This window comes from Medicago sativa, chromosome 7, assembly GCF_051527215.1.
Source record: "Medicago sativa cultivar Bolivia chromosome 7, Bolivia_mono, whole genome shotgun sequence".
NCBI classification, from domain to species: Eukaryota; Viridiplantae; Streptophyta; class Magnoliopsida; order Fabales; family Fabaceae; genus Medicago; species Medicago sativa.
Window position 1 is genome coordinate 12,673,186 of NC_140755.1, and position 26,225 is coordinate 12,699,410.

General features: G+C 34.4%; 4 protein-coding genes across 5 annotated transcripts; 1 reads left to right on the forward strand and 3 right to left on the reverse strand.

Moving 5' to 3' along the window:
- Nucleotides 1–3,493, reverse strand: LOC146904348 (UDP-glycosyltransferase 83A1-like). The gene is made up of 2 exons (XM_085731189.1): nt 2,924–3,493; nt 1–815 (listed from the first exon to the last, which is right to left on the reverse strand). Exons 1-2 carry the CDS (start codon nt 3,429–3,431, stop codon nt 16–18), a joined length of 1,308 nt encoding a protein of 435 aa, XP_085587315.1. The 5' UTR covers nt 3,432–3,493; the 3' UTR covers nt 1–15.
- A 4,017-nt stretch (nt 3,494–7,510) lies between these two features.
- Nucleotides 7,511–10,693, reverse strand: LOC146904349 (F-box family protein). 2 transcript variants are annotated; one of them, XM_085731191.1, is made up of 2 exons: nt 10,500–10,693; nt 7,511–8,550 (listed from the first exon to the last, which is right to left on the reverse strand). In XM_085731191.1, the coding sequence occupies exon 2, from the start codon at nt 8,498–8,500 to the stop codon at nt 7,745–7,747; it is 756 nt and encodes a 251-aa protein (XP_085587317.1). In that variant the 5' UTR covers nt 8,501–8,550; nt 10,500–10,693; the 3' UTR covers nt 7,511–7,744. The 2 variants fall into 2 exon arrangements, with proteins under 2 accessions (XP_085587317.1, XP_085587318.1); XM_085731192.1 differs by having other exon boundaries at nt 7,511–8,509; nt 10,500–10,680.
- A 3,129-nt stretch (nt 10,694–13,822) lies between these two features.
- Nucleotides 13,823–16,091, forward strand: LOC146904350 (glucan endo-1,3-beta-D-glucosidase-like). The gene has a single exon (XM_085731187.1). The coding sequence runs from the start codon at nt 13,823–13,825 to the stop codon at nt 15,812–15,814; it is 1,992 nt and encodes a 663-aa protein (XP_085587313.1). The 3' UTR covers nt 15,815–16,091.
- Nucleotides 15,824–26,225, reverse strand: LOC146904351 (UDP-glycosyltransferase 83A1-like). Its single transcript, XM_085731188.1, has 2 exons — nt 25,715–26,225; nt 15,824–16,896 (listed from the first exon to the last, which is right to left on the reverse strand). Exons 1-2 carry the CDS (start codon nt 26,208–26,210, stop codon nt 16,052–16,054), a joined length of 1,341 nt encoding a protein of 446 aa, XP_085587314.1. The 5' UTR covers nt 26,211–26,225; the 3' UTR covers nt 15,824–16,051.

Consider the following 26,225-nt stretch of genomic DNA (forward strand, 5'->3'; position numbering starts at 1 on the left):
TAACTACCGTTGGAGTTATATTAGTAATACCAGTGTTAACTCCTTTAGTTTCAATGATCTTTCTTTTACATCTTGATCATCAAGCAATTGTTCCACCTTCTTCTTTATCTCTTCCTTTAGTACTAACCCATTTTCATCCTTGTCTAATTCAAATCCAACCTTCCACACATCACAAATATATGACTTGTTCATAAATTGATCAGTTGCAAATGGCCAACACAAGAAAGGTATACCAGAATATACACCTTCTATACTAGAATTCCAACCACAGTGACTAATGAAACAAGCTATAGCAGGATGGTTCAATATCTTTTTCTGCGGTGCCCAACTAACGATCTTGCCTTTAGTTCCAAGGAAATCGTCAGGGTATGCATAGTTTACCTTGTTGTCATTACTCGGACGAACAATCCAAAGAAAAGGCTTGTTAAGGAGATCAAGTCCTAAGGCTAATTCTTTAAATTGGTTTTGGTCCATTACTGCCAAACTACCGAAGGAAACATATACGACAGATTGAGGCGGTTGCTTATCTAGCCAATCTAATGAAGTCATGTCTTCTTGCCAGAATGAACTTTTGTTGCTGTCATTTTCCATCATCAATGGGCCAATTGGTAGAAATTTTGGTGAGATGGAGAATGTTGCATGCTCTAGATCATAAGTTGTGTTGCAAAGCCACCAATGTCCTAACTTCATAGTTTGCATCTCTTGTGCAAGATGATTAAATACGATCTTGTCAAAGGTTCGCCATGGAACGTTTTTAGTGTCCATCTTTGGCATATTTGGAGAGAGCTGAATTTCTTGATCTTTGGTATAAATTCCTATAATGGATAAATTAAATCATTAGAACTCTGATATTTTTACTTTACTACTAGTAATTAACTTAGAATCCAAGACGAGTAAGGTGGAGTTTTATAGGTAAATGTTAGTAGTTAATTCGTTGTGGGAGAGAAAAATATTCGTAGCAGGAACTTAATCCTAGATCTCCAACAAAGAACAATTTTTATGTCTCAACGCATACATTTGAGCTACTTCTTCTAAGACGAAAAACATTCAGTATTTTACACTTGCAGTATGGTGGTGGAACAGAAAAATTTATGAGCCAACATGTCACTTGGAAGCAAAAGGTACAATGCGGTATAGAAAGTTCAGCAGGGGCGACCTGAGAACACATGAGATGGGTAGCTTAGACACATGATAGCTTCATGTGGTCTCGGGTCGGCCCTGTGGAACATCTCTACTCCCTCCATCCCGGAATATTTGAGTCAGTTTGGTTTTTCACACAGATTAAGAAAAATGTATAAATAAAGGGGAAAGTGGAATATATTGAATTGGGAATGATGAAAGTAGTATTAATTAGAGTTATATTGTATTAGGAATGATGAAAGTTGTATTGAAAATTGAAATGACTCAATTATTTTGGGACACTTTTTTTAGTAAATGGATCAGATATTCTGGGACGGAGGGAGTACTTGTTAGGCTTCAGATGTACTACACCCAAGTACTTGGTGATAGTACCCTATTGTACATTTGTACTTCCAATTTCAACCAAAATCTAAGAAGGTTAATTAGTTGTACTACCTTGAGTCAAAATGTCAAAAAGTTGTACTCCAACTTTCCGTTACCCACACGGCAATACAATCTTGTTAATTCTTTTAAAGGAAATATAATACCAAAAAAAAAAAAAAAATTCAGTGGTGGTCAGGGTTCAAACCCCAGACCTTGCATATATTATGCATTATCCCTACCAACTGAGTTAAGCTCACGAGGACCAAAAAAAAAAATGTTTCTAACTATAATGATGAACTCCCTCTGTAATAAAATCATTTTTTTTACCGAATTAGTTAATCATATTTACTACGTTGATTCAAAACCTTAGTTCGCTGAGTTGTGAGGACTAGCGTCATTAATAAGCCTAACCCAAAATCCTTAATTAATTACTCCCTCCGTTTCAAAATGAGTGTCGCTTTAACCAATTGCACACAAATTAAGGAATGGAATAGAGTAGTCAAATGTCATAGCAATTTTACCAAATTATCCTAATCAACTATTGGTTTGTTTTTCATTAAAGAAAAAATAATACTTTGAAAGTAGTGTAACATAGTATTAATTGAAGGGTACAATTGAAAAGAAAAAGTTATTATTGCATTGAAAACCGAAAGCGACATTCATTTTGAAACAAATTTTTTTGGCTAAAGCGACACTCATTTTGAAACGGAGGGAGTAGTTAATTTAATATTGTAATCTTGATGAGGTATACTTTGGTATTCTAAGCATGAATGTCAGAACCAACTTCCTCATAAGCTACCCTACATTGCTAAACCTATCCCAGTGGTTGGTTATTTTAATATTGTCATTTGACATACTAAATCTTATAAAATCCTTAAAAAAGAAAAATCTTATAAAAAAAAGTTGGCTTTGATGGTTGAGTGCGAGAGTTAAGAATCAACGTAGTCTAGTCTCGGTTAGATCTTCATCTTGAGCAAATACTAACAAATTAACGATTAACATATTAATATTGAAACTCATTTGGGGTTGACCTAGTTGTTGGCTTGGGACCTTGAAGTGTGTCTCTTCACAAGGTTTGAGGTTCGATTTCCTATGGTGTCTATTTTAGTGGGCTAAGTCAATATAGAACTACGCTCTGCCTTTAAATGGGGCCCCCACAAATTGATTGTGGGATCAAAAACCTTAGATAGTCGGCTCTTGGGCCGGAACCGAGTTTTTTTAAAAACAAAAATACTAATATTAAAAATTTTCAGCTGAAGTAGTTTGTATATATGAAAGACTCCAAACTTTACCCATATGTATAACAACATAGCAGACAGATTTAATTTTTGAAAATAGTCAAAGTGGTGTACCAACAATGCATGAACAATAAGTTGTACCAAAATAACAAAACAATTAACAATAAGTAACTCTTAATTACCTGCTGAATCAATTACTCCATCATCAATTAGTTTAGGGATGCTATAAAAATAAGCCAAAGAAGTTGCTGAGCCAGTCCAAAGAAAAACACCTTTAATTCCTAAGCTTTGTCCAACTTCCAAAGCCCATCCCATATTGAAGGTAACAATAATACAAGAAATCTTATTTTCAGCATCCATATCATTAACATCTTCTATGAGCTTAGGAAGCAAAGGAGGCATGTTTCTTTTGAATGAGAAGAGAACTTTCTTTTGATCACTTCTATCATCTTCAGGTTCCAAACCATCTGGGAGTGTGACAAAGTTTATTGTTTCTTGATTTTGTTCATTTTTGAGGCTGTCTTTTCCAACAATAGAAATATTGTTGTTGTTGATTTTTTTGTGGCTGAATTCTGTGTTAAGGAAAGTGATCTTGCTGCCATGTTTGGTTAAAACATGACATAATTGCATGAGGGGATTTATATGACCTGGGACTGGGCATGGAATAACAAGAAAGTGAGGGATACCCATTTGATTGAAAATGGAAAATGCAAATGGCACGGATTGTTTGCTAATTTATAGAGCAGGACAAAAGACACACTAAAATAGTAAAGGGGGCTGAAGTTACGGTGCATAAGTGATTTCCTTATGCACCATGCATAAGGACACCACAATCGTCAGATTTGTTTAACGTTTCAGATCTGCTGGACCCCATTAAGCATGCACGTGAAGGGAGGAGGTCATAACATCTCATTCTTCTCTCTCTAATATTTTTAAAAACCTTTAATTATTTTCCAATTTTTTTATTTTTAACTTTTTTCCAATTTTTTCTCCCAAATTCAGCTGCTTCTACACTGCTGTTGTGGGAGATTAAGATACCGTTTGACCAGGTTTTTTTCCTACTTCTCTACATTTTTAAGGAGAAGTTAGGTCAAACACAATATCAATTAAATACTTACTAGAAATGGAACTTTTTTTAATGCATAAAATTGAATGGAATGAGCTTTGGCCAAAAGTTGTTGAATGCTACTTTAAAAAACTACTTCTCGACAATATATTTCACAAGCACCTCTTTTCGACTCACGCTGGGAACCTTTTCTTTTATTTTTTAATATTATATTTCAATATATTTTTTTTCATTTAACTTTTTTATTTTTTTAAAAACTTTTGACTATTTTCCATTTTTTTTATTTTTAACTATTTTCATTTTTTTTCTTCCAAATTCAGTTCCTTCTACACTGCCGTTGTGGGAGATTAATATACTGTTTGACCCGGTTTTTTTTTCAACTTCTCTACATTTTTAAGGAGAAGTTAGGCCAAGTACAATATCAATTAAACACTTACTAAAACAGGTACTTTTTTTAATGGATAAAATTGAATTCAATGGGCTTTGGCGAAAAGTTGTTGAATGCTACTTCAAAAACTGCTTCTCGACAATTTATTTCACAAGCATCTCTCTTTAATTCACGTTGGGAACCTTTTCTTTTATTTTATAATATTATATTTCAATATGTTCTTTTCTTCCATTTAATTTTATTTTAACCGTTCCATTTAATTTTTTTTGAGGAGGTTCCATTTAATTTTATTACCATTTTTCAAAGGAATTTTATTATCTTTTTATCACTTATATATTTAATTTAAATATCGTTTAATCATAACAACCTCACAAATATTTTTATTCACGCTATCATTAATGATACCAAATATTTTTATTTTCTTTCTTCAACCTTGCAAATACACACACACACACACACACACACACATATTAGCGTTTAGAGTAATATTTTTTGCGTGTCTGTTTTTTTGTTACGCTAATGCGTATAATTTTTTTTTGGCGTTGCATAATGCGAATGATTATTTTTATAAAATTTTGATTTTAATTAAAAGTAAAATTGTAGATGTCTTTTCTTCAAAAAAAGGTAAAGATGCCTAAAAAAATTATGCTTATCTTATATATATATATATATATATATATATATATATATATATATATATATATATATATTGCACCTTTATATTATGTTTTATTTTTTCAGCATCAGATGATAAGATTTTGTATAAGTTTGATAATGACTCGAAAGATGTCTTTCCTTATGTAGTGGGAATATAGTTGATGTAACACTATGGAAAAACTACTCAGTAGCTTTATCATTTTCCATATATTTACCTTGAATTTTTTGCTTCCATTTTGTAGTCAATGGCAACTCAAATATATGTAACAATTGGTCAGGTTCGAGGCTGCTCATCAACCTACATCATCCGGTTGTCGAGAAGTTTAAGACTTAGTTTGTATTATGATTTCACAATACAGTGTTAGAGTAACTTATTATTTCACAATCCGATTTGATTGTTTTTTGACCATGTTGCTTGAATTGTTGTTGTGACATTAACACTTCTCAAACTCAGAGTCAAAGCTTCAGTTAGAACTTAAGTCAGAGTTTGACTTCTTCTCAACGTACTTCATACAATGATTTTTTCAAACTGTTGTCTCAGGTTAGGCCAATTGCTAAATTTATAAACTAAGTCAATGTCTGCTTTTTTTATGCACAAACATGCTTTGAGTTTTTTTACGCACAAATTAAAAATGTATATTGCATTATTCTTTATTTCATGTGCATAATTTGTGTTAGGATACATACTGCATCACTACATGGAAAACAACTAAATTCAAACCTAACCAGTTTGGATTGTATTATGAGAGTTGCACCAAATGTTCAAAGACATCAATGTCAAATGGTGCTAGCTATATATGCACATGCGGAAGTGATGCTTAATTTCCATTTGTTTCAACAATGTTAATTGGTCAACGGAGTACATATAATGTACATGCATGCATTTATCTAGACTTTATAGGAAGATAATAGGAAGATAAATTAGAAGTCATGGTACATTTTCTTTAGCTTAAAATCAGTTATGCTACCTTTATTTTCTAAATTATATGTAACTATATTCGCATACATCTTATCCATGTTAATATGCATTAGACTGATATTGCAGTTATTTCCCTATTTAGCATTTCCAAAACGAGGTGTCAAGAACAATTTTGAAAGGAAAGCGCAAAACAATCACTCTCATTGATGACCAGACACAGAGACAGTATAAATGTCGCCTCATTACCGTCGATAGAGCAAGCTATGAAAAATATTTGGGTGGCCAGTGGTTCAATTTCTTCTGAGAACGAGTGATGGAAGAAGGTGGTAAGCTCATCTTTGATCTCGAAAAGTCACAGAAGAAATTGCACGTTCGAGTTGTTCCAAAGTAGATCTTTGCTGTTGAACTATTTGAACTTCTACTATTTTGACGTATCGCTTTGGACTGTAGTCATAAACTATCTTGACTTTGGGATGCCATTTCTTCTTTTCATTTTGTCTGATGTAAATATTGGCAAAAATCCCTTTTTGGTTAGTCTATGACACTTGCAGTCTCTTTTATAAACCTAACTATTATGTAACGTTAATCTGCACATTGTTGGTTCCTTCATTGGTTCCAATTAGTATCATGTTAATTATAATGTTGTTTTCCTAATCTCTTGAACCAAATAAAACATGCTCTTTTCCTACAGCAAATCTTTATAATACTTTCGTAAATGCTTTAGAAATATACATATATATAACATCTAATTAACATTGCAATTTGTTTTGTACCTAGCACTTCCCAAATGAGATATCAAGGACATTTCTAAAAGGAACACGGAAAACAATCACACTCATTGACAAACAAGCTCAAAAAAGGTACAAGTGTCGCTTGATAACGGCAACGAGAGCAAGTTACAAAAAATACTTAGGCGGCCAATGGTTCAAATTTTGCCAAGAACATATGTTAGAGGTAGGTGATAAGTTAATTTTTGATCTAGAGAAGTCACATAAAAATATGCACGTTCAAGTTGTTCCCAAATAAAGATTTCGTGTTTATGATATTGTTTTATCTTGGTTTTTCGGGTGTCAAACATTGATTACGTTTGAACCTTTTTAACCGGTGATATCTTATTTTTTCTTGGGAAGGGAAAAAGTAAGCAAAACCCTTGAGAATCGAGGTCCTTATTCCAAATAGGGACTATGATCTTAAAAGTACTCTTTATTCTGAAGGGACGTATATTACCGAAGGGACTATGAACTTAAGACCATTCTTAATTCCGAAGGGACATTAAACCGAAAAGGGACTATGGTCTTAAGAACACTCTTAATTCCACTTTTTTCAATTCACACAACACTAGTTCTACCCAACATGGGAATTTGTGTTTAGTCTTTTTACTCAATTTCCACACATGTTCCAACAAATTTTAAAATACCAGCAGATAAGGCCAATTTGTGTTTTTTGGGCCCAATCCGATACGTTGTTCGCCTCTACTTAGAAATTTGTTTTTCCCACTTCAAAGAATGCTTAAAAACACCAGAAATTATAAATATAACTCCAACGACATTTTGCTGCCGTCGGTTACTGAGCGCAACAGTTAGCTCAGTAACCGACAGAAACTAACTACCGTTGGAGTTATATTAGTAATTTCCTGGTGTGTTATAGCAAACTTTGACGTGGGAAAAGCAATTTTCCTTTACTTATGCATGGTGGGCTGCAGAACCAAGAGGATGAGATACATAAAATGTCCATCAGTGTATGCAAAAAACAGAAGTATTTATTGGTGACCATGAAATAATAAAGTATATACATACATAAACATTTGAGTATTATTTTATTTTTTTGACACGTACAAATTCTTGCTGATAATAAGATGACAAAACCTTGTAAATTTATAATGTACACATAACAATATATAAATAACAAATTAACATAAAACAACAATTTCCAACTATTTTTGAGGCAATGCTAGGACATCAAACTTTTAACATTCACTTCCAATCTAGCATGTCCAATAGCCACAAGACTTCTTCCTTAGAATTTGCCACATCACAGAAATCCATTTGGATCCCAAATACATCCATAAGATCTTCACTTCCCTCTTCCATGAATAGCAAAGATATCCATGCCCGGATGCCGGGCAAAAAGGGGTAGCCAGGGGATATGTCTAGGTAATCATATGCCAACGCTCTATATGATGACCGTTCAATATAATCGAAGATGGACTTGTTTATGATGCATGCAACCTTATTTGTATCCTTCCGCCCAACCATCACAGAGACACTAACATTCTGATTTTGTTCTGAAGGGATAGTAAACCTAGGTTCAACCGGAAAAGTCATCTTGTATTCAGAACTCTCGAGGTGATATTTGAGCAAGTCACAAACTCCAGAAGCTGGACTTCTGAAACCTGATTGCAGGACAGAGCCAGACACCGCTTCCGAGAAGAGAAGTATATCTTCAGCCCAAATGTCAATGAAAAACTCCAAATCATCAAAGGAAATTCTCGGAGGGAGAAGAGTTCTACGTTGTTGGCGTTTATGGAAGGTTTTATATAACTTGTAGTAGGTTTCAGTAGGAGGATTAGGTCGCTTGCAGATTGATGGCCATCTATTGGCACACATACATTTCCAAAAGAAATCGTCTTTAGCTATGTCATTCCACTGCTTACAGACAGCCATACAAGAAGCAAGATCAACACCCTCCAGTAAAGGGAAAACAGCCTTCAAAACTTCTTCAGATTCCATTTGATGGCCCTGAGTTGCAATCAAAACTGGAATTAATTATTGATCATACACTGCAATGATAAAAAAAATGTAAACATAAGAGAGTGCAACAGAAAATATGGAAAAAGTTGACAAGCTGTCAATAGTTATGACTAAAGACATACGCGCATCGATAAAGGAAACATGATTCCTACATCAAACAGTGATATATATAGGTAAAGGCCCTGAAACAGTGATACATAATTAACGCAGTTATCGCTGAAAGCAATTTCAGTTGCAGAATTTAAAATTTCAAAACGTCCTCTCATGAGAAAAAACACCAAATCAAAACAAATGTCTTGATCAATATTTTTCCTCTTTCTTTCAAAATCCCTATGCGTGATTTTGGAAAATTACAATGATCAATTCCCAACTGAATTAAGTTTATACTAGCTCCAGAAATCTGTAAAATAATTCATTAAAAAGTTTGTTTGAAACTAGTTGAGTTTAATAAAACTAAAGTATTTCGTGAATCATAGTGGATCATTCTTAAAATTTCAAATTAATCACATGATAGCTCTAGTGCCTATCATCATTATAAAGAGGAGAAAATAAGGGTACAGAGGAATCAATAACAAAATCATTTTTAAATGGTGTTAGCACACTAAAAAGTAAGAAATAAAGTCCACCCCACACCAAGATGTTGTCCATTGCACTAAGCAATCCTCACTCCACATAACACTCTGGTTAATGCAAGATTAGATGCACAAGTGCATAGACATGGAAATTACAGCATAAGTCTACAAAAAATAAAATATATATATATATATATATATATATATATATATATATATATATATATATATAATTAAACTATTCAATCTCTAAGAACTGACATACTTAGACAATTCAAATTTTAGTAGACTGCTCTTTTAGCATACAAAATCTACAAATTTCTTTCCAGTTACAGAGTACGCTATGTTGTTTGGGTAGCCAAAAATTAAGATAAAGATTTAGGATATTTTGGTGTAAACACCTAAATTACTACTCACAGTGTGTGGCTAACTCACTGCATAATGGCTCTATGATTTTTGTCACAAATTAGTCCCTCAACAATCAAACCATCACCAAATTCATACTCGTTAATCTCGATTCTGACTACCTTAATAAATACTAAGTGCATGTTTGGATTCACTTTTGGGAGAGCCAAAAGTGATTCCAAAGCACTGAAATTGATTTTGGTATGTTTGGAGATTTCTGACTATAATCGATTCTAACATGCAGCTAGGATTTGAAGATCTTGCCTCAAAACATGATATTTACAATTACAATTTTACGTGAATATATCCAAATATAAATCATTTTACGTTAAACTCATTTTTTGATGGGCTAGTTTGGTTTTTCCATAAAAACAAAAAAAAAAAAAAAAAATCAATTTTCGGCACCATTGAACCAAATACACTAAAACAATTTAACATCAATTCAACGGTTCACCGTATACTACAAATATTTTTACTCACACAATTCCACCTATTGAAAATTTTATGTCAAGCATAACTGATTTTAATTGTAAAATTTTGATCACCACAGTTTCCATATACTCGACAGATCACAGAAGAATTTAAGGTTGATCAAACCTATGAATCAAAAACACAAACACGGACATATCAACACCCATAATAATTTAAAAATGACATAATTCAATGCAATCAGATGTGTCGATGTTTCACACATAACATGCTCGATAAGTATCGGTGCTTCAGAGGTCAAACATCTAAAATAACTAAACAAAATAGTACAGTAAAATCCATCAATATTACACAACAAACATGCAATGAAAAACATGTTGGGTGTGTTTCAATTAACATGATTCAGATCAGATAATAAATCACTTTACAAATTACACTCTAAATAAAGCTTCAATTAATCGCATAGCAACATCATGAACAATATTTGACATTCTAAATGAGAAAAAAAATTCCCAAATCGAAATCAACATGTGAAGAACACAAAATTAGTTAGAGAGAGAGAGATGAATCACCGTTGATTATAGAGATCTGGAGGTAGTAAGAGATGATGATGATGATGATTGGTTCGAGGGTGGGATTGGTGTGAATCCTCCTAGATCGTGATTAACGATCTTATTCTACCAGTGAAGGGAAAACCAAAATGGAAGGAATGATAGAAATGATGGATGTACATAAGGACGGATGCTTTCTCATAAAACGTTTTGACATTTGACACGGATTAATTAATTAATTAATTAATTTTGTATGGAAAATAGATACTATGAATGGTTTTATAAAATTTTTGTTTATAAGGTATAATAAAAAAAAGTGTAACGTGAATTTCTTATTGGTGATTTTTTTTGAAAGGATGTCTCATTGGTGAAGTAAAACGACTTATGATTTAGTATAAATTTTTTCTATCAATTTTTTGAGAGGATTTTTCTTACAAGTTCACTGACGTTGATATTTTTCTCAACAAAGCATATGCAACGTCATTTAAAATATATCACATTATCAATTTTTAGTTGAGGGAATTGCTATAACAAATTTAAAATATATCACATTATCAATTTTTAGTTGAGGGAATTGCTTGTTATAGCGAGAGATTATCTAACAAAAACTTCACGACCTTGTATTTGTTGAATAGCATTCTTAATCACACCCTTGATTTCCGTTGTTTTCCAGCCTATAAAAAAATTAATTGGCTAAACCACCATATCGGGATAATTTCAAGATAAAACTTTTCGTGATGAATAGCAATACTCTTTAGTTAAAATATGATCTAGGGACCAAAACTATTGAAATTTAAAATAAGCGATCACATTTGTAAACTAGTAAAAATAGGATGACAAAAATTACAATTAAACCAACCAAATTTTAATTATACTTGTGGGGTATGAAGTCAAATTCTCTTAAATATGGTTGAAGTTAAAGGGCTGCAATAAGTAAGGCCCAAAACTTCTAAAAAAAAGGTAAGGCACAAATTAAAAAAGAAAAAAATATAGAACTCATGTTTGGCAACACGTTTCCACAAGCCAAACGTGCGTTTACTTTACCAAACGGGGTGTTCCCATTTTTTGTGTTGATTGGATGAAGGAAAAGTGAATCTGTGAAATTTGGTTTTGGGTTCAAAACGCTATTGAAGCTGAAATTCCTAGCTTTCATGGCAGGGAAAACGTGATCCAGCCTTTAATTTCTCAAAGTGGCAGGTACTTTACCTAATTACCCATAAATTCAAGCCTTCAATTTTTCTCACAACTTTTCTTCCTTTCATTACTTCACATCACTTCAACATTAAATTTTCTGCTGATTGTGAAGACTTTGCATATCCAAGCTTTCAATTTCCTTCAGCTTTTCCCCTACTTTTGCAGAGTTCGTGGTAATCTCATTACTCATGGTAGATGTTTTGGTTGGGTGAATTTATTGCATACTAGTCTATATTTTTATATGATGCTTATGAGCTACTTGGGAGAAAAAATCCATTGTTCTGCAAAGGTCTGAACGTGAATACATTTTCATATATGTTTTTCTTTGCTTTGATTACTTGCTTCAATATTGTTAATTTCTATTTCTATTTGTTCTAATTGTTACATGTTTTACCTTAACTTTTTCATCCTACATCAATGCATTGTGTGTTTGGAACCAATAAAATCCATGTATGGTAAGTTGAAATAATTATCTAATGAGAATGTGATATTTACTTTTAAATACAATTAAGAGGATAGTTTGGTCATTACACATTCAAAATCAATTTTGATTCAAAGAATCCAAACAACATCAACTCATAAGAATCACTTCTATTAAAGTGTATCTAAACATAAATCAATTCATATCTAACTCACTTTTAATAAAAATCAATTCTCTCAAACTCAATTTTATCAAAATCAATTCTCGCCGCCGCCAATCTAAATACACACTTACATATAGATTTCTTAAAATAATTCTAAGAGCATGAATTTGCGTGACAAAACCTACAACATGAGGAAACATTTCTTAAAATAAGGAAACATTATTTTACCTATAAAGTTAGATGAGCATTGCTATTTATCTAGAGAGTTTTTATTAAGAATGTATCAAGAAAATGTCTCAACCAATTAAATTTATTATTTGGCAGAAATCAAAGGAGGTAATGGTGTTTAATTAAGGAAATGTGTTAGCAAATACACTGTCTTGAAATTTTCTTGATAAATTTTGTCACTATATCTATCATTTCCTATATCTTATCATCAAAATTTGTAACCTAGCAAGCAAAATAGTTGATTGGACCCCATTGTTTCTTCGTGCATGATTGATATTTATTTGTTTATTTCAAAATAGTAAAAAATCATAATTTGACTAGCATACCGTGGCCTCAAATAATAGACAGTTATCAATTGTTTTTTATTGCCTAAAAATATTGTTGTTTAAATGTCTCAATAAATCATTGTCTATATTGTTGACAAAAAGCCTTTTGGTACTATAATAAACAACAGTTACAAAATCATTTTCTAAGCATTCGAAAGGACAGTTACATATAGATTTGACAAACACTAATGTTAGAATTTTTTCTTTTTTGTCAAGGTTGGATTTCATATTTTTAGCAATAGGTAATCACAGCATAAAGCACACTTAATCACTGTCGAAATGTTGCCTATTCTTCTAGCTATATAGTTTCAACAATCTTAGATTATGGAAGGAACACCAATGTAAGTATTTTATCTTTTGGTCCTCTAATAATTGTTGAACGACATAGTTAACCTTAAAACATCTAAGCGCCAAAACATCCACAGAAATATTAACCCCTAAGACCATCTCCAACAGAGGAAGTTATGACAATTAATATGCACTCCCAATTGGAGGATAAATAAAATGTTGCTAATGAGAAGAGTGACATTGTTAAGCTCTCTCTATTTTAATGTTAAAATATTTAAATATAATGATATAAAATTATTTTTATATGATATAAAGTTATCTATAAGTCTCGTACAAGAAATTTGTGTGAAGTGCAAAGTTAGAGATATTGAGTGTTTATAAAGTTATAAATGAGTGATGTGTTGTTCTGAGTGCTGATTTAATGTCAGTAGCTCTTATCATTTCACCTAAAAAATTTCTTGTGAAAATCCTTTTTAAGAACCTTTATTTTAATTTATTTTAAAGTTCTGAGTGCTGATTTAATGCCAGTAGCTCTTATCATTTCACCTAAAAAAAATTCTTGTGAAAACCCTTTTTAAGAACCTTTATTTTAATTTATTTTAAAGTAAGGTTTATATGCTCAACAATGTCACCTTAGCTCTTGTATAAAAAGGAAAGGAAAACAAGCACCAACCAACACAAACATTATAACAACAATACTCTCATCCACCAAAACACAATAACAATGTCTTCATCATCTTCTCTTCCTTTCCTATTTCCTCAAACTCATTCAACTGTCCTCCCAAACCCTTCAAACTTCTTCTCACAAAACCTACTATCCACACCCCTCCCTACAAACTCTTTCTTCCAAAACTTTGTTCTCCACAATGGTGAAACACCTGAATACATTCACCCTTACCTCATCAAATCCTCAAACTTTTCCCTATCTGTTTCATACCCTCTTCTCCTCTTTTCAACAGCAATGTTGTACCAAGTTTTTTCACCGGATCTCACAATTTCATCCTCACAAAAAACTCACACAAATATACCAAAAAACCATGTTATCTCATCATATAGTGATCTTGGTGTGACTCTTGACATTCCCTCTTCAAACCTAAGATTCTTTTTGGTTAGAGGAAGCCCTTTTATAACTGCTTCAGTTACAAAACCAACACCTCTTTCAATCATAACAATTCATAGTATAATTTCTTTGTCTCCTTTTGATAAGAAAAAAACCAAATACACCCTTCAACTCAATAACAATCATAAATGGATCATATACACTTCTTCACCAATCAAGTTCAACCATGATGGTTCAGAGGTTATGTCCAATCCATTTTCCGGTATAATTCGTATTGTCATTGTTCCTAATTCCAAATATGAGCAAGTTCTTGATAAATTTAGCACTTGTTACCCTGTCTCTGGTGATGCAAACATCAAGAATAAATTTCATTTGGAGTATAAATGGCAAAAGAAATGTTCTGGTGATTTACTCATGCTAGCTCACCCTCTTCATGTTAAGCTTCTATCACAAAGTAATGATGCTAATGTTACTGTTTTGCATGATTTGAAGTATACAAGTATTGATGGTGATCTCGTTGGTGTTATCGGAGATTCATGGATATTGGAAACTAATCCTGTTAATGTAACATGGTATTCAAGTAAAGGTGTTACAAAAGAATCACATGATGAGATTGTTTCAGCTCTTGTTAAAGATGTGAAGGAGCTGAATTCTTCAGCAATAACAACAAATGGATCTTATTTTTATGGTAAGATTGTTTCAAGAGCTGCAAGGTTTGCTTTGATAGCTGAAGAAGTTTCTTACCCTAAAGTGATTCCAATTATCAAGAATTTTTTGAAGGAAACTATTGAGCCATGGTTGAATGGAACTTTCAAAGGAAATGGTTTTCTATATGAAAAAAAATGGGGTGGACTAGTTACTCAACAAGGTGTTAATGATTCAGGTGTTGATTTTGGTTTTGGAATTTATAATGATCATCATTATCATTTAGGGTATTTTCTTTATGGAATTGCAGTTCTTGCAAAGATTGATCCTTCTTGGGGACAAAAGTATAAACCACAAGCTTATTCACTTTTGCAAGATTTTATGAACATGGGCCAAAGGGATAACAAAAACTATCCAACTTTAAGGTGTTTTGATTTCTTCAAGTTGCATTCTTGGGCTGCAGGAGTGACTGAATATGAAAATGGAAGGAATCAAGAAAGTTCAAGTGAAGCAGTGAATGCATATTATTCAGCAGCATTGATAGGTCTAGCATATGGTGACAAAGATCTTGTTGCTATTGGATCAACACTTTTAGCATTTGAAATCAATGCTACACAAACTTGGTGGCATGTGAAAGTTGAAAAAAGTTTGTATGGAGAAGATTTTGCAAAGGAAAATAGGATTGTTGGTATTTTGTGGGCTAATAAGAGAGATAGTAGACTTTGGTGGGCTCCTTCTGAATGTAGAGGGTGTAGGCTTAGTATACAAGTTATGCCTTTGTTGCCTATTACTGAGTCTTTGTTTAATGATGGTGTTTATGCTAAGGAGTTAGTGGAATGGACACTACCTTCTTTGAAGAATGAAACAAATGATGATAGATGGAAAGGGTTTATCTATGCTTTGCAAGGAATTTATGATAAAGAAAATGCATTGAAGAAGATTAGAATGTTGGAAGGTTTTGCTAATGGAAACTCATTGAGTAATCTCTTATGGTGGATCCATAGCAGATAAAGAATGATGTACGGGTCATGCGACGCTTGTTATCATTTTCACAACGAGTTTCATATCAAGATCTAAGGCTCAGTGGCCGATAATCTATGGAAATAAAAAATATGAATAAACAGGCGAGTATTTCGATGAACAAGTGGGACAAATGATCCATGACGAACCATGTCTAACCAAGTAGCGATTAAAACTCAATATGTTATCTACTATTTAGACTATTCAAGACCACAAGTTTGAATATTCCTATTCCTTTGCCCAATTGATAAACTTGTTTAAATTCTTACCCCCTTCTGCTTTGTTCTTCGCCACCATTGTCATTAATTTCAAAGATCTTTCTTTAATTCCTTCATCTTCAAGCAATTCATCCATCTTCTTCTTTATCTCTTCCTTTGTTATTAATCCATTTTCATCTTTTTCAAATCCCAATCCAACCTTCCACACATCACAAATATATGTCTTGTTCATAAGTTGATCACTAAAAAATGGCAAACACAACAAAGGTACCCCATTACACACACTTTCTATAGTAGAATTCCAACCGCAATGTGTAATGAAACATGCTATTGAAGGGTGGCTCAAAATCTTCTTTTGTGGTGACCAACCTACAATTTTACCTTGACTTCCTTTGAATTCACTTGGGTATGCATATTTTGTCTCATTGCCCTTATCTTTACGTACAACCCAAAGAAAAGGTCTCTTAAGGAGATCAAGCCCTAGAGCTAATTCTTTGAATTGGTTTGGACAAATTGATATCAAACTACCAAATGAAACATATATAACAGATTTAGGTGGATATTGATCTAACCATTCTATGCATGTTTCATCTTCTTGCCACAAAGATCCCATGTTGTTATGCTCATTTTCCATTAATGGACCAATTGGTAGAAATTTTGGTGATAAAGAAACTGCTTCAGCCTCAAGATCCATACTAGTGTTACAAAGCCACCACTCTCCTAAATTCATACTTTGCATCTCTTTCATCATATGAAGGAAGAAGAAGGCATTACCTAAGTTATACCATGGCATTGCTGCTGCTTCCATCATAGGCAAATTTGAAGAAAGTTGAATTGCTTGTTTCCTTGGAAGACCTGAAAATTCCAAAATTCAGTTCATAAACAACTGTTCGATCTTGACCAAATGGTACAAGTTTTAGCTTCTTATTTTGGACCTATTTTGCAAAGTTGAGATACAAGGAGCACAATTAATATCAAAGAATTTAGAATGTGTGACCGTGTGGTTATCGCTATTACAGGGAATTTGAGTTCTAGTGTGATAGGCGTTGAATATCACCAAGCACTAAATAAGGAAATAAAGTACTCAAATTCTTCATTGATTCATTATGAGGTCATACAACACTTGTATAGGTAAATGCACACGGCAAGTGCATCCTAACATACTCAATTATACTCCCTACATTAGATCCTTTTTGATTAAGGTGAATACGAACTCATATTTACTTCTAAAAATAGCTGAGTCACCACATAAGTACTCCTTATTTTAAGTATCCTATCATAATCAACGTATGCAACATAAAAAATATACTGAAGTGTTTAAATATAAAACTCTTTTATATGTGCATCCAATTAGAGACTAATGGTGGCAAGCATGGGCTCTAAACCATCTGTAAGGGTTTCTAAAAATGGAGAATTTGATTGATCGATAATTGAAAATTGAGAACCCAATTAGAGTTGGTGTTCTTACATAAAAAAATCGAAAGATAGAAGAAGACCTAATCCAAAGACTTAAATCGTTACTCTACTAGAGAGTACCAAAGGGAGAGGAAGAGACTTCATCAATATTTTTCACACCAAATACCAATCATTGTTTTGCCTCTTATAGGATGAGGGGAAGGCTTTCCTCTCATCCGCTCCTTCATTTATTGACACTTTTTTTTTAACCAATACACACTACTTATTATACAGTTTTATACTTATTTTACTATAATTATTTTGATACTTTTGGTCTCTCTATTTTATTAAACTCGCAAAAATAATCCCTCTTTTTTAAAATCAAACTTTTTGTTTTCTCCGTTTTCATAATTGTTGTAATTTTGTTCTCAATCCATATTTTTTGCCCTAGAAATTAAATAGTCACTTTTGGCACCAAAAAAGATGTATTTTGGTCTCAAAAGTGATTTTTTTTTAGATTAAAAAAACATGGGTTAGAACCATAATTGTAACAAATGTAAAAATAGAGGACCAAAAATTTGATTTTGAAAAAAGATAAATATTTTCACGAGCATTATAACAGGGAGGCCAAAATACAGTTAATCCTATTATTTTTTATTGAAGTTGCCCTAAACTTATTTTATGCAAAGCAGCAAAGCAAAAATGGGAGGACTTAGCAAATCAAACTCATGTTCTAAGTTTAAAAATTAGAAGGCTGAGCCATTGAGCTATAGTGATTATTATGTAAGAAACCCACTGTTGGAACACTAGTTAAAGTCTAGTGGAAAAAAATTGGAAAGAAAGAAAACACTATGAGAAACTAGTGTGTGGGTATGTGACTTAAAAATGTCCCACATTGGAGAGTCACCCCAACTAGTAAGTGTTTATATAAGGGTGGGGTGACCTCCAAGGGTGTGCCCTTGGGGTACCCATTTTTGTGAACGGGTGAACGCTTACAAAATACATATATCACGGGCGACGACGACGCCGCCGTCCGTCCGTCCGACGGGCTTGGGCTTGGGTCGGAAAATTGATATATATTTTTTTGTCACTTGAAAATGTTAAATTAATTAATTAATTTTTCATTATACGAAAGCGTTCGCGTAACAAATTGATGTGTTACATTTCGACCCGATCCAAACCAGTATCCAGAAACTTCCGGATATTTCCAATTAAGAAAACGCGTTTGCTTTGCTTAAGGATTAAGCAAACTTAATCCCCAAGTCACGCGTAAAACGCGTTTGCTTAAGGATTAAGCAAACTTAATCCCCAAGTAATTCTCGCGAACTCTGCCTATAAAAGGAGAGCTCCCCCCACTCATTCTTCACACCAAAATCTCACAGTTGATGCTTCCTGTGCGATTTTCTCTCTTCTCCCTTCGATTTTAAATCGTTCTTCTTCTTCTACTCCTTTCTGTCCCATCGGTTTCGAATAGAGCGGCTACGTACCGTATCGAGTGGCTTCGATCATACGATTGAACCATACTTTGAGGTGTAATTCTCGAGCGACTATATACTGTGCAGTATATACTCGTAACAGTGATCTGGGCTGTTTTATCCTGGAGACGGCGTGGTTGATAGTCTATCTTGCACAAACTAGGGTAGTGCCGCGAAACGTCTTAAAGAAAGCGACCTGGTCGTGACTCACCCAGTAATTTCGTTCGGTATAATTTTTAAATCGAAAAAACAACAATTTTAAGACGTTTCGAAAACCATGAATACCAACAACGAAATTACTGTATCTGGAACAGCTGTCGATTTCAACAAACCGTTTAAGTTTCACGGTAGTAACTTCAAGCGTTGGCAAACAAAGATGATGTTTTTTCTAACTACGAAAAAGGTTGCCCACGTCTTGAAGGATAGCATACCCGTGATACCATCGATGTCGGTTCCTATGGAAACGACTAGTAACGGTAAGACAGGAGTGGCTACAGATGCTTCTATATCTGCAGCAAATGCTGAGTTGGAAAGGCTTACTGCCGAACATGCAGAGAAGGTGAAACAAGCTGAAAAGGATATACTCCTCTGGAAAGAAGAGGATTACCTGTGCAAGAATTACATATTGAACTGTCTTGCGGATCATCTATATGATCTGCATCTGATTCATAAGACAGCTAAGGATGTTTGGGATGCTCTTCAGAATAAATATAACACTGAAGAGGCTGGCTCAAAGAAATTTGCTGTGAGCCGGTACCTAAACTATAAGATGAACGACGAGAAATCTGTCGAAGAACAATCTCAGGAGCTTCAGAATATAGCTCATGAGATTTTTGTTGAAGGGATTCAATTACCTGAGCAGTTTCAGATTGCTGTGATAATTGATAAACTGCCCCCTGCTTGGAAGGACTTCAAGAATGCCCTTAGGCATAAGACTAAGGAGTTTTCTCTTGAAAGTCTGATTACTCGACTTCGTATTGAAGAAGAGGCAAGAAAACAAGAACTAAATGAAGAGGTGTTTGCTGTCTCGCACAGCAACACTAAAAAGAAATCTGTGGGTGCTGTTCTGAAGCCTGCGGGCAAACAATTCAAGAATCAGAACCGTCCTGCAAATAAGAATTCCAATCGGAATAAGAATGGGAACCCTCAAAAGGCCCCAAGAGCTCAACCATCAAAGAATGACCCTGCTCAACCGTTTAATTGCTACAATTGCGGACAACCAGGTCATATGGCACGAAAGTGTAGAAACCCATCCACTAGACCGGCTCAAGCTCAGGCTCACTTGACAACAAATGAGGAGCAGCCGTATATGGCAATGATAACTGAAATCAACATGGTGGGTGGATCTGATGGTTGGTGGATAGACACTGGTGCCTCTCGCCATGTCTGTTATGAACGTGCTATGTTCAAGACATACACTGCTGCTGAAGATCAGAAGGTGCTGTTGGGAGATTCTCACACCACTGAAGTTGCTGGAACCGGAGATGTGGAGCTGAAATTCACCTCCGGGAAGACTCTCATATTGAAGGATGTGCTGCACACTCCTAGAATTAAGAAGAATTTAGTTTCTGGTTTTTTACTGAATAAGGCTGGTTTTGAACAAATCATAGCATGTGATATGTACTCTATTACTAAGGATATGGTTTTTGTTGGGAAAGGGTATGCTACTGATGGTATGTTTAAGTTGAATCTTATGAATAAAATTTCTTCTTCTGCTTATATGTTGTGTGATTTTAATATTTGGCATGCACGACTCTGTCACGTTAATAAACGAATCATTTCTAATATGAGCAATCTCGGTTTAATTCCTAAGTTATCTTTGAATGAATTTGAAAAATGTCAATTTTGTAGTCAAGCAAAAATAACAAAAGGATCTCATAAATCTGTAATAAGAGAAACCGAACCATTTGAATTAGTACATTCTGATATATGCGAACTTGATGGTAACTTGACTAGAAACGGGCAAAGATACTTTATAACTTTTATCGATGATTGCTCTGATTACACTTATGTGTATTTAATGAAAAACAAAAGTGATGCGCTTGATATGTTTAAAAATTTTGTCAAAGAAATTGAAACTCAATTCAATAAAAGAATCAAGCGCTATCGTAGTGACAGAGGCACTGAATATTTATCACACACATCCAATGAGTATTATAAAGAGCACGGAATCATTCATGAAACAACTGCACCTTACTCTCCTGAGATGAACGGTAAAGCGGAAAGAAAAAATAGAACCTTTACCGAATTAGTAGTTGCCATCATGCTTAATTCTGGTGCAGCGCCTCATTGGTGGGGGGAAATTTTATTAACTGTTAGCTACGTGCTAAATAGAGTACCTAAAACTAAGAACAAAATTTCTCCTTATGAAATTTTGAAGAAAAGACAACCTAATCTGTCTTACATTCGAACATGGGGCTGTTTAGCCTATGTAAGGATTCCTAATCCCAAGAGAGTCAAACTTGCAAGTAGAGCCTATGAATGTGTATTCATTGGGTATGCCTTGAACAGTAAGCATATAGGTTTTATGACCTAAAGGCTAAGGTGATCATAGAATCAAATGACGCCGATTTCTATGAAACGAAATTTCCCTTTCTATCAAGAGATAGTGGGGGTAATAGTGGGGGCGCAAACATGAACACTACACCTGATCACAATCCAGTAATCAGAAATAGTGATGAAAACATCATAACTGATGTTACAGAACTTCGAAGAAGTAAGAGAGCAAGAACTGCTAAAGAGTATGGACCTGAATATGTGGTCAATACATTATAAGAGGATCCATCAAATCTCAAAGAAGCTTTGTCTTCCTTGGATGCAGACTTATGGCAAGAAGCCATAAATGATGAAATGGATTCTCTACAGTCTAACGATACTTGGCACTTGACTGAACTGCCTCCAGGCTGCAAACCAATAGGTTGTAAATGGATTTTGAAAAAGAAACTGAAACCTGATGGAACTGTTGACAAATACAAGGCACGCCTTGTAGCCAAAGGTTTCAGACAAAGAGAAAATATAGATTTTTTCGATACCTACTCACCAGTCACTCGAATCACATCCATAAGGGTACTAATTTCCTTGGCTGCTGTTTATAACTTGATAGTACACCAAATGGATGTGAAAACTGCTTTTTTGAATGGTGAGTTGGAAGAAGAAATCTATATGGAACAACCTGAAGGTTTTGTAGTCCATGGACAGGAAAGCAAAGTATGTAAGTTAGACAAATCTCTGTATGGTCTAAAACAAGCCCCTAAGCAATGGCATGAAAAGTTTGACAACTTAATGATTTCGAATGAGTTCAAAGTGAATGAAAGTGACAAATGTATCTACTACAAGTATGATAAAAACATTTGCACTATCATATGTCTATATGTAGACGATCTACTCATATTTGGGTCAAACATTCCTGCCATAAATTCTGTGAAATCACTGTTGAGTAACAACTTTGATATGAAGGACCTAGGAGAAGCTGATGTAATTCTTGGCATCAAGATTACTAGATCAGATAAAGGAATTTCCTTGGATCAGTCTCATTATATTGAGAAGATATTAAGGAAATACAACTACATTGATTGTAAACCTGCAAGCACACCTTATGATCCAAGTGTAAAACTTTTTAAGAACACTGGAGATGGTGTTAGACAAACTGAATATGCGAGCATCATTGGCAGTCTCAGATATGCCACTGATTGTACTAGACCCGACATTTCCTATGTCGTGGGACTCTTATGTAGATTTACAAGTAGGCCAAGCAAGGAGCATTGGCATGCTATTGAGAGAGTCATGAGATACCTGAAAGGGACTATGACATTAGGACTGAATTATCAAAAATATCCTGCTGTACTTGAAGGGTACAGTGATGCAGATTGGAACACCTTGTCGGATGATTCCAAAGCGACCAGCGGCTATATATTTAGCATAGCTGGAGGAGCTGTTTCTTGGAAGTCTAAGAAGCAGACCATTCTGGCTCAGTCCACAATGGAATCTGAGATGATAGCACTAGCTACTGCTAGTGAAGAAGCAAGTTGGCTAAGATCCTTGCTAGCTGAAATCCCTTTATGGGAGAAACCGTTACCAGCTGTGTTAATTCATTGTGATAGTACCGCGGCTATTGCAAAGATTAAGAATCGTTATTACAATGGTAAGAGACGACAGATAAGGCGAAAACACAGCACAATTAGAGAGTGTATCTCTAATGGAGCGGTTAGAGTTGATTTTGTACGTACGAATGAAAACTTAGCTGATCCTTTGACGAAAGGACTTAATAGAGAGAAAGTCCGAGAAACATCCAGTAGGATGGGACTAATGTCTATAGCCCACTAAAAGATGGTAACCCGACCTATATGACTGGAGATCCCAAGATTTAGGTTCAATGGGTAAAAACAAGTCATGAAGTGGTAGAACATGCTATGAGAGAAAGAATATAGAAAGCATGATCCTGCAGCGAAAGAAGGATGAGTTAATGGTAACTCTTAATGAGATCTATACTCTAATTGAGTGGGGTACACAGCTACAGGAGTACCCTTGATAGACTCACCTATACGAATGTGGAACTTAGGCCGGTCCTATGGAATTTTGAGGCAGAATTTCTAGAGCATTCGTTAAAACCGGGATACACGTGCAGGGCCTTAAAACGCACGGGCTTTTAGAATACACCTATGAAAAGGTTTGTGTGTGGATTCTATGTCAGAGATAGAGTTCAATGCTGTAAGCAACTCTTGTTAAATCAGAATACCTTCCACTATGCAAAGGTTCAAGTTGTTAACAACACCTTTGTATATTAGCAAATCTTATGGAAACGTTTTACGTTATTTCTCGAAACCATTTTGAAGTCAAGTGGGGGATTGTTGGAACACTAGTTAAAGTCTAGTGGAAAAAAATTGGAAAGAAAGAAAACACTATGAGAAACTAGTGTGTGGGTATGTGACTTAAAAATGTCCCACATTGGAGAGTCACCCCAACTAGTAAGTGTTTATATAAGGGTGGGGTGACCTCCAAGGGTGTGCCCTTGGGGTACCCATTTTTGTGAACGGGTGAACGCTTACAAAATACATATATCACACGCGCGACGACGACGCCGCCGTCCGTCCGACCGGCCGGGCCGGGCTTGGGCTTGGGTCGTGGGTCGGAAAATTGATATATATTTTTTTGTCACTTGAAAATGTTAAATTAATTAATTAATTTTTCATTATACGAAAGCGTTCGCGTAACAAATTGATGTGTTACATTTCGACCCGATCCAAACCAGTATCCAGAAACTTCCGGATATTTCCAAGTCACGCGTAAAACGCGTTTGCTTAAGGATTAAGCAAACTTAATCCCCAAGTAATTCTCGCGAACTCTGCCTATAAAAGGAGAGCTCCCCCCACTCATTCTTCACACCAAAATCTCACAGTTGATGCTTCCTGTGCGATTTTCTCTCTTCTCCCTTCGATTTTAAATCGTTCTTCTTCTTCTACTCCTTTCTGTCCCATCGGTTTCGAATAGAGCGGCTACGTACCGTATCGAGTGGCTTCGATCATACGATTGAACCATACTTTGAGGTGTAATTCTCGAGCGACTATATACTGTGCAGTATATACTCGTAACAGTGATCTGGGCTGTTTTATCCTGGAGACGGCGTGGTTGATAGTCTACCTTGCACAAACTAGGGTAGTGCCGCGAAACGTCTTAAAGAAAGCGACCTGGTCGTGACTCACCCAGTAATTTCGTTCGGTATAATTTTTAAATCGAAAAAACAACACCCACAAATTTGTTATATATTACTCAGCAGTTCTAATTTTTTTATTTTTTTTTATCATAGCACTAAGGATATCACTAAAATATGTACTACCTCCTTCCTTGAATATAAGATTCTTTTGATAAATTTTAATATTAAAATATATACTACCTCCATCACTTGAACCTGCTCTTCTAGGGTCCTAGAACACTACTAATATGTTTACCATGTTAGTATTATTATATTATAATCACTCATTCTTTTATAATCACACAATTTACTTTAGTAAAATCACTCATATATATTCTTCAACTAATATGTAATTGCTCCTCTCAATAAAAGAAAAATACTCCCTAATGCTTTATTAAGTATAAGAAAACAAAGTATATGTATTTCACTTAAATTATTATTTTTCTTATATTTAATATCGGAGCGACAAATACATAATTTAAACATGTACTAATATTTAGGACTAATTTTTTTTTGTTGGCTCGGGCCTTGTGAGACCCAAATGGGTGGCTAACTCTCCCTAAGAGTTTTAACGCTGCTGCATGCACAAGACTTGATTCGAATAAGACCTTAGTTAAATTAGAAGAGACCATCGTCATCTCATCTAAGCGTTTTTGGTATTTAGAACTAAATTTTGTTAACCCCGTCTAACACGTTTCTTGATTTGTCCATGCATCCAACAAAATCATACCATGATATCACTTTATTATGTTTTTTTAATTTTAGAAGAGACTTTATTATGTTAGTTCTCAAAACATATTCACAAATATCTCTATATGGACAAACTTGACTGATGCATGTATAAAAAGAAAATTGCAACCATAGTGCATACAAATTAAATCTTATATTTAATACTGAAAGTAAACTATGGAAGCATATGACAAGATAATTAATGCTTGGTTCATTATTGAGGAATCTCCAATAAATGAATTAGACCATAGGAAACATATAATAGGATGAGATGCAGAATAAACAACTAATGGTTATGAATCAAATGGGGTCCATGTTAAGAATTGCTTGTACTTTTTTTGTTAAAGGTGGAGAAACAATAGTAATTGAGTAAAAAAATTCTTACCACTTTGAGGATCTATAATTCCTTCCTCAACAAAACTCTCCATAGAGTTAAAAGAAACCAATGAAGTTGCTGAGGCTGGCCAGAAAAGAGCTCCTTTAATTCCCAACTGATGAGCAACTTCCAAGGCCCAACCCATATTTTTTGTGACAATTATACAAGAAATCTTGTCACTATCAAGAGCATTTATCTCTTCTATGAGTTTAGGAAGCATTGAGCTCATAGTGGTTCTTGTGGACAAAATAACTTTGGCCACATCTTTTCTATCATCTTGAGGACTCACACCATCTGGGAGAGATACTAAATTTATGTTTGATTCCTTGACTTTTCCTTGCTCATGACCAATAATTGAAGTTGTCTTCATTTTATTGTAATTTTCATCTGAAGTCAAGAAAGTGATTTTGCATCCATGTTTGGCCAAAACGTGAGAAAATTGCATAAGGGGATTCATATGTCCTAGAATTGGGAATGGTATTGCAAGAAAATGTGGGTTTCCCATTATAGGGAAGCTGGT